The 9,563-nt window shown below is 41.8% G+C and overlaps 1 protein-coding gene across 8 annotated transcripts in view; it reads left to right on the top strand.

The window, feature by feature from the left end:
* Window positions 1-9,563, top strand: part of wry (delta and Notch-like EGF repeat containing weary) — a 113,403-nt gene that overhangs the window by 49,636 nt on the left and 54,204 nt on the right. For all 8 annotated transcript variants that reach the window (XM_019050558.2, XM_072306185.1, XM_072306186.1 and 5 more), the window contains exons 3-4: window positions 1,332-1,629; window positions 8,294-8,412. In XM_019050558.2, coding sequence (XP_018906103.2) covers window positions 1,332-1,629; window positions 8,294-8,412 — 417 coding nt within the window. The remainder of the gene's footprint in view (window positions 1-1,331; window positions 1,630-8,293; window positions 8,413-9,563) is intronic.

Below are 9,563 nucleotides of genomic sequence, written 5' to 3'. Positions count from 1 at the left end.
GTCAGCGGACCTACAAAACTATGGACCAAGTAGATTGTAATAGGCCAGACAGCTTAAATCAAATCTGCCGCCAATCAGGGTTCGGCCCACTCTCCGCTCACCAGAGCAGCGCCTCTGGTGGAGGGAGAGTGGACGACGCCTGATTGGTCGTACAGTTAGTTAGCCGAAGACCGTTTCCCGATCCAGAGAGAAGATGTAAGTTCTTCCCAGTTTTCACCCCTTTGGGGTGATTGTTTAGCTTTTCCTTTCTTTCTCGTGATGTGACGGAGTGCGCGGGGGTGGCCGGCGGGCCACTTCGAAACCCTTAAACCCGTGACTTCCTCTTTTCTTATTACCTTTTACCGTCCTCTCCGGTCGAGCCTCGGAAGCTCGATCCGGATGGCCTCCGAGGCCCGATCGGATTGCGATTCGTGCTGTTCCTTTTTTGTTGTATGGATCCCCGAGCCATTACAAGATAGAGAGTAACTGTAATCAAACATTACTTTGTTGTTTATCACCTCATCATTATATCCTAATTTAATTTGAATAGGTAAATACCATATTTGAGAGGCTTGGAGGACAAGGCGCATATAAGTGAGGTTTTTGCTATCTCGAAAAATACGCTTTTGAAAGTTCGAAATGACATGGATCCTTGTGTGGTAAGAATGTTAAAACAAGCCTAAGGTGTTTCGACGTTTGCCATTTTTTGTGTCAGAGCAACGTGCGATATATCGCATCAATTCGTTCTATAATTTCAGGTACTTGTCGTTTTTTACGAATTTTGAGATTGCACTTCTGTTGTCACGAGACTAAAGAATTCATGTACCAAAGTGGACAAAGAAATTCAACGTTTTAAAGACAGAGTTTTTTCGAAGGAAAAATATCGCATTCGAGTGCAGTTTCGTTATCAGTATCGAATGCGAAATTTTTCCTCTAAAAAACTCGGTCTTTATCTCATTGAATTTCTTTGTCAAATTTAGTACACGAATTCTTTGGCCTCATGACAACAGAAGTGCGATCTCAGAATTCGAAAAAAATGACAAGTAGCTGAAATTATGGAACGAGTTGATGCGATATATCGCACGTCACCCTGACACAAAAAAAGGCAACCGTCAAATCACCATAAGGATTCTGAAAAATTGGAATTTCGAAGCGAAATTCTCGCAGGATATGGATTAAAACTAGTTTTACTTGAAATCATTATTATCTCATTTTTCCCCAAAAACTGCACTTATAAGCTTTGTCCTCCAAGCCCCTCATTTCTTCTCGCAGTTGCCAAAATTTTCTTTTTCAAAGTTCTTTACCAAGTATTGAGAAATAATCCTCATTTTTTCTTTCTTTTATTTTTGCAGAGCGGAGCCTCAACAAACAAATGGCGGGGTGAGGTGAGCGTGCAGAGCGGAGATCTGCTCCGGCTGGAGATCGACGGGACGGCTCTGTTGAAGCGAGCGGGAGCGGGTGTCGCCGGTGGCGCCCCGAGCGGGAAGAAGCGGGACTACACGCTCCAGGTGCACCAGAACCAGGTGGGCCAGGACTCCTGCGACCCGAGCCAGGGGGTGAAGCTGGACGTCGCCGTTGAGAGACACGCCGACAAGCACTACGTCACTCTCCTGGACAAGGATTTCAGCGACGGCAAAAACTATCTCACAGGTATGTCCCTTCGATAGATATCCAGAGATGAGCTCTGCGGATAGGTGCACATCTAGAATGCCGTATGAACATCCGAGAGTTGCTTTCCTCTCGGAAAAATGAATTTTTAAGAAAAGTTTCGAATATTTTTCCTTGAAATTTTCGAATACTCGAGATAAAATTCAGAACAAAATTAAATATGAAACTGGACGGAAAATATTCGTAAAATTTCCCGAAAATTCGTAATTAGTCAAAGGAAATTTGGCAACGTCCGAAGGCTCATGCGGCGTTTTTCCTTAGCACAGCAGTACAGGTTTGCCAGATTTGGGTTAGTGTGTTGACAAGTCATTAATGTCCTACCCGCTGATGATAAGTGAAGTGAAAATATTTGAATGATGATCGTGGGTACAAAGAATTTTCCTAACTTTTCTCGGGAAAAATATTTGATCGAGAGAAACGAGACAACGTTGGAATAATACTGATACGACGTCAAAACACAACGTGAGCCTTTTAAGCTCTATTATTCGATGCCGCGATTGTTCTAACGCGAGTTCGACTAATCGCGCCAAACACAGTGCGGCCAGCGCCTGCAAGACCTTAGGAATACTTCACGCATTACGCCAAACAGCACGGTCGGCGTGACGCCCGTATTAGCGCCTACAAGACTGCCCGAATACTTCTCGCATTGCGCCAAAGGCAGTGCAGCCGGTTCAGCCGGTCAGTTGGCGTCATCAACTCATTTTAGCGCCTACAAAACTGTAGGAATGCTGTAGGACTGCGTGTCATCATTCTTGACTTTCTGCTCCAGTTTTTACCATAATTAAAGGGAAAATATGTAGCCTCATTATAACGATTTAGAAATTCGGATGATATTTAATTTCTTTCTTGGTCACATTAAAAGAAAATAGAACAAACGAAAATATCGAGTTGAAATTGTCGATTCTTTTATTTGAGATCATGTAGGTAAAGTCGCGGAAACTTTTCAGAGAAACTGTGTGTAGCTTTTCAAAAGCATTTGTCAAAAATAAAACATAAAAACAGTGCATAACGTTGCAATCAGAAATGAATATAAGCTTTCTTTCGGGTGCACCCGTCGGATTTTGAATCCATTCATCTCTTAAAAAACATGATCATGGTTGCTCTACGATTTTTTACGTGTAGTTTTTTCCAGTGGTTGGCGGCCGCATAATGACCACAGGCCCCTAGTCCACTTTTTAAATGTCTATGGAAGCTCTCTGGGCCATTTGTGCTGCGAGGGCTATCCATGGAAGAGAGACATGCCCGTGAGTGAGGAGGGAATAAACAGTCTTCTACGATGCAGTTATTTACTACAAATTACCAAGGTTGTCTGATTAACTGTTCCTCGTTGAACATTGAATATACACGCAAACAAGTGAGTTTTCAGTACCAGAAACATTCGCGCAATCGTATGCGTCTCCAAAAAGGTAAAAAAAGAGAACATTTGCGCAATCCTATCGCAACCTATGAAGCCTCGGTTCCAAAGGGTCAGCGTTCGTTAGGCTACGGTCAACCCAGCTAATGTGGCACATGGCACAAATCCATTTACGCTCAAAAGGTGCTCTGTAGGAAATTTTGCACACAAAAATGATTAGTCCTTCCTCGAAAGAATAAAATGTGAATTGAGATTTGCTACGTTACGATAAATGCGCGAGTTTGGTGATTCACTATCGATATGCTAGCAGGCCTAAAATATCGTATTCAGGTCTTTCTTTGAACGTTGAACGTAAGTACGCTGCCGTGCTAAGGAAGAACGCCGTATGAACATTCGAGAGTTGCGAAGTCTTCCTTGATAAAAAATGTATTTTTGACAACCTTCAAGTTTTTTTCCCTTGAAATTTCCAGATATTTTAGATTAAATTGCGTACAGAATTGCTTGAAAATGTTGGAAAATAGTATTCACAATTTTCTCAGTAACTTCGGTTTGTATCGGAGGAAACTTAGCAACGTCCGAAGGCTCATACGGCGTTCTTCCTTAGCGCGGCAGTATGCCTCTATTGCTTAGCTCTGTCCGAATTGATGATCGCTGGAAATGGTGAGGTGGCGGAGAGTCAAAACCTCAGGATGGAATTGCGGTCGGAGCAAACACGTGGAGGTTGAAAGTTTGTGTCTGGTTGGAGCAGGGGCAAATAAAAACAGATCGGGACCAAGTTTTATGAGTGTGTACCCTCGGATGAGTCCTGGGAAACGATGAGTTATGCTCGGCACGTGGCTCAGTGTCGAGTGCCGCCGCCAGCGTTGGCTCTTGAGCGACGCTTCCACAGCCACAGGCAGCTCTCAACTCACAACGTCAAGTCACCCGCGCCAAGTCAACCGATACCAAGAAAGCCGCGTAATCTGGTGTGATTGGAGCCAAGTCTCTACTCTGCCGTGCTAAGGAAAAACGCCGTATGAGCCTTCAGACGTTGCCAGATTTCCTTCGATAGAAATCGAATTTACTGGGAAAATTGTAACTATTTTTTTCCCAGAATTTTCAGCGCAATTTAATCTAAAATATCTGAAAATTTCAAGGAAAAATATGTTAGAATTGCGTCAAAAATACATTTTTTATCAAGGAAAATTTGGCAACTCCCGAATGTTCATACGGCGTTCTTCCTTAGCACGGCAGTACTGTTTTCGGACTTTTATCAAATCCAGAGCGAACTATCTGGAAAGAATTGTCTAGATATATCACTTCATCGGTGAATCCAAAGGGGTGGGGGGGGGGCACACGTAGAAAAGAGGAAGGAAAAGGTAGAGTAGAAAAGAAGGAACGAACGGAGGAAAGAAGGAGGAAGGGCGCTTTTATCCGGTAATTTTTCTAGACGAAATTGACTCAAATTGCATGTCAGACGCTTTAAAAGCTCGAAAATTTTCTTGAGGAAGCACCTCAGGACACCCCCCCCCCCCCCCGGTTTGAAGTGCCTGAATCCACCTATGAATAAGGCACCCTATAGGAGATTTTACTATAAGAATTTTTACATCAGATCCTTTTATCATGAAAACATCCCCGAGAACCCTTATTATTTTCAGGTTTGAAGGTTAGGACGAGAATAGATGCACCTCCCGTTCGCCCACTGAACGACGGCTACATGTTGGTGACACGTTTTCATAGGCCACTATTAATTTATACGTATCTAGACATATGTATGAATTATCTACATGTATGCATCTCCATATGCATCCATATTGTAAAGACGTTAATAGCCTGAGACGCTGAATTTCTTGAAATTATAATAACTAACTAACTAACTATTCTGTAAAGACGTTAATAGCCTGTGACGCTGAATGTCTTAAAATATATCAACTAACTAATCATAGTCTTATCGCTGAGGTGCAGTATTTTACCTACACCTGGCTATTTCCACGGATTTAGCGATTCCCGTGACTGTCTCTGCCCGTGACTTACGCCAATGGCAACGGACGGATTGAAAACATTCTACTTGCTCGCGCGTCGAGTACCTATATTGGGAGAGTGCGGACATGTCGGTAATTTTGCCCAAAAGGGCAGCCAACCCATGAATTAAAATTATCCAGACTGATTTATTATTACAATTGTTACGACCCGTCGTTTGCAACTCTTGAACGTTCATACGACGTTCCACCTTAGCACGGCAGTACTCTCCCTATTTGTATACTCTATTCGAGCGCTCAACTTCGCGTCGCGCGCTACTTGTGAAAGCGTACCTTCACGATCGGATCCTCGAGTCCTTGCTTATTCTCATCTAATCCTCCTTCAACAAATTTTCAAGGGAATTTCGGGGCCATTGGCGATGAGCTGCGGACCTCTTTTACTGTTGCCCACTCCGGAGAGGGGGAGGGTCAGGGTCCTCGGGGTCCTTAGGGGTCTCGCCGATGACTGAGGAATGGGTACTTTGATACCGCAAGCGACGACCTCCTTCGTGGGATTCTGCGCCGACTTTTTTGGCAGCGTGAACGGTTCAGGCAAATCTTCAGTTTAATCAGACCAACTCAAAAATCTGCGGACGCCAAGTAAAATAGAATACCTCAGTCCGAAGACAACCAAACTCAGCAATGTTCAAAAATTCGTATCATCGCAAGAAAATGGTTCTACGGGTCAGAAGCACCCCCCCCCCCCTAGAAATATTCAAAAACTTATCTTTTTACCCCCATCCCTCATATTAATATCAACTATGGATTTTGTTTACATCAAAAACTGCTTACTCCTGGAGTTTCGATCGCATTTATTTTTGAGAAATGAAAAATAAGAGGAACCCTCTCTTACCCTCCTTTCCGTGTCAATGAAAAACGGCTGATGGAAGTATTTCAGAGTTTATTTTTTTAATGTCAATATACACAAAATACACGATCCAAACCCAGCCACAGAAAATACTGACTGCGCAGAATTTGAGATTTGCATTCATCATGGAGAGCGTTCATAAGTTACTTAGCGTACTTTTTAGGCATCTTTGACCCTCCCCCCCCCCCTCTGCCACCCCCTCTTGTGACGCTTCTGTGACGTAGGTCCATATCCTTTGATACTTAAAAAAGTGGCGTCATGCTCGCTTCGACCACCCTCTCCCCCCTATAGGACGCTGTGTAATTTTATGAACGACCCCATACGTAACAATTTATGTTTGGAACAATATGAGTTTGACCCCGATGCAAACAATAGCTAACTAACGATAGCTGCACACGCGGATGCTGCCGCTCCGAAATCCGTGCATCTTCACAGTTTCAGGAGCCGGAATAGACGGGGCATATTATCGGCGCACAATGGAACTAGTCAATTGGAGAAGTCTGACAAAATTCGGAAACTTTAAACGCTTATAACTCCGTTTATACAAAACTTTGGGGTTTTAAAAGTGGCTCTAATGACTTTCTCGTGAGATTTTCTTTAAGAAACACCCCTTAAAATGTGAAATATGACGAATCAAACGTCAAAATTTGCAGTTTTAGTTGAACAACTCATGCCAAGGCTTTCTGATTGATTCGATGCACTGTGCGGCGGAAGGCTGAAACAAAGCCGAGGCTGAAGGCGCTCTGAAAAGGCTAACCGATTGATTCGATGAAAAAGCTGCTAAGTAAAGCGAGAAATTAGACAGGGCCGTCAGATTGCGGTCGAAATTTCCGTATCCGTCGCTCGCGATGCGTTAGCGCGGCAGTTTACGAGGGAACCCTGGAGGCTGGCAATCTAATCGGAAAAGTTCATTATTTTAGTCACTGGATTGAAAAATTGCGCGGCGCATTCACTCAAAATTAAATTTTGATCGCGACAACGCTCTCCGTATCCGGCGCTCATAATTCATCCATTCATCAACTTCCGAAGGTACGAGCATCCTCTGCCCTCTCGTTGCTGGCCTATCGTACCCATCACCTTTTTGAAGGCTTAAAATTTAAGATATTTTGCTCATTCTCCGGGTCAATACGTGACCACTCCGACCGCTTGGGGGGGAGGGGGAGGGGGAATGATCACTTCTCGCTCACGGTTTGTTAAAGCTAATTGGATTGCATTTTGCAAAAAGGAACCACTAGCATTGCAATATTGCTAAGATTGTGCAACTTCTTTTGTCTTGGAGGAAAAACCCGATTATCCATTAATAGTTTCTATTTTACTCGCTAAAAACTGTATATTTAAGACAAAAATTACCATCTAAATTTCATAGTTTTTCACGATTTCCGCAATTTTATTGCAAAAGATGAAGTTGCACAATCTTAGCATCATTGCAATGCTAGTGGTTCCTTTATGCAAAATGCAATCCAATTAAGCTCCAACCAGATATGTCTCCGTGGTAACGGTGTTCTGTATACATACGCATTGTAACGCTATAACCCCCGGGTGAATAAAGTCATATCCACAGTACTATTATGAAGTTGAATAGTTATTCAATAGTTCTGATTGTTGCTAAGTGTAAGCAACAAAATGGTGACCCCGACATGATTAAAAGAATAATGAAAATAGTGTATTTTCTTCGGAAAATACACTAAAAATCTTCCAAATCAGGATTCTGAGTAAGAGGGGTTGCCATTTTTTTCAGGGGGATAAATGAACCGCGTTTAGCAGAAAGGAACCAAGCCACGTCAGTTATTGCCAACTTTAATTTTTTACAAGGAAACGTTTGTGTGGATTCCTTTGAGAATTTTTAGGAATTCGCCTTGTAAGTTGAAGAAAATTTACTGAAATCTGCGCAAAAATCCGCACGACCGTTTCATAAAAAATTAAATTGCCCAACTAAATTGTGCCATAGCTGATGTGGCTTAGTTCCATTCTGCTTAGCGCGGTCCAGATTGAAATCTTCACATGGAAAATGAAAAATGTCAAAACCTCGGTGATATGGGTGTAATAAGCAGTTCACGCGATGCCTTGAAGTTTTCACAGAATTTTTCTCGCACAGAGTAGAGAAATCAAGGAAATTTTCGAGGATTGACATTGAGTAGAGTTTTCCATTTCAAAAATAAAGTATGACAGGAAGTCTGCAACATCGCAAACCGAGATGAGTGTGCGAGCTCTAGGAGTTTCGCCGTCGGTATGTTAATTATCAGCTTTTTTGACCAGTCTTTCTTACTTCATGTAGCTCACCTTTTTCATATTAACTTTTGTGCTTCTTGACACTAAAAAAATGATTTTATTTAGAACTCTTTCCCTAGAATCCCACTAATAAGTCTAACGACTTTATAATTAATCCACGAGAAATTAATTTTTTAACTCACTTTATTTTTGTTTCAGTGACTTCAAAACTCTGGGGTTCGGAGTGCATTCATCTGCAGGTGACCATGAAGTCAGATAACTGTGGGGACGACCAAAGCTGCTCGGACAAAGGTCTTTGTTTCACCAAAGATTCAATGGTAAATTAGCGCATATCGTACCTTCTTTCCCCTCTCTCTGATTTTTTGGCAGATTATGTTTTTACAAAGATAAGAACCGCCACCGTAAAAACCTTGAAATATTGCCAAATTTTTGTGATAAAATCAATTCAGTTTTCAGGAAAATTTTTCAATGTTGGGATGTATGGCAGTCCAGGGAGAGAAAACTTCGTCCACAAAAACTGAAATTGCTTTATTAATACGAGAACATAGAAAATGTTTTATGGGCACGTTTGGACATAAATGCCCGAAAATGTTAATCTAAACAGGAGGTTTATTGGTTTTGGATAGAAATTTGGCAACTTTTAAAGTCTTTTCCGTCGTTTTTCTTCAGCATGGCACAGTAGAATGTGATAAAGTCAGCTTGCGTCGAAGTGAATTGTTCAAGGTGTAAAAATAAAATAAGATAAATATCAAACAGCCCGGAGGTATTAATTCTGCATTAGTTGGCGTGAAAAAACCCAGAAATTCCGAAAACTAGACCTCTCAGACAGCCCGAAAATTGAAGAACGGTCGATCGCGATCGGAAAAAAATACAGATGAGGTTTACCGTCCTGTTTCTAGCTTTTAGAACTATTCATTTCAATCGCGTATAACTCTTTTAGCCGTCTCTATTAGCAGAATCTTCAGTATAAGTTTCAAGCTTTACAGTTGACTCGCTCCTCTTCGAAGAAATGAATAGGAGCTGAGATTTGTAAACACCGCAATGGAGATACGTGGTTTTGCACTTCAGCCATCCATACTACCGTGCTAAGAGAGAGAGAGCAGTATGAACATTTGAATGTTGCAAAATTCCATCTCAAAAAATATTTGAAGGGCTTCGAGGACAAAGCGCATAAGTGCAGTTTTTGAAAAAATTGAGATACTCATAAACTCAACCAAGACTAGTTTGGAAGTACACTCTGTGAGAATTTTACAACTAAAATCCAACTTTAAAGCATCAACAAGTAAGTTTAAACTTCCTCTCCGCCATAAGGCTCCATGTAATTTTGAAACTTTAAATACGTATTTCCTGAAATAGCAAAAACCGCACTTACACGCCTTGTCCTCCAAGCCCCTCATGTATTTACGAGAAAAGCTATGAATATTTTTCCTTTAAATCAGGCCCTTTAAATCAAATTACGAACAAAATT

This window comes from Bemisia tabaci, chromosome 1, assembly GCF_918797505.1.
Source record: "Bemisia tabaci chromosome 1, PGI_BMITA_v3".
Lineage (NCBI taxonomy): Eukaryota > Metazoa > Arthropoda > Insecta > Hemiptera > Aleyrodidae > Bemisia > Bemisia tabaci.
This window is presented reverse-complemented; position numbering and strand designations above follow the sequence as displayed.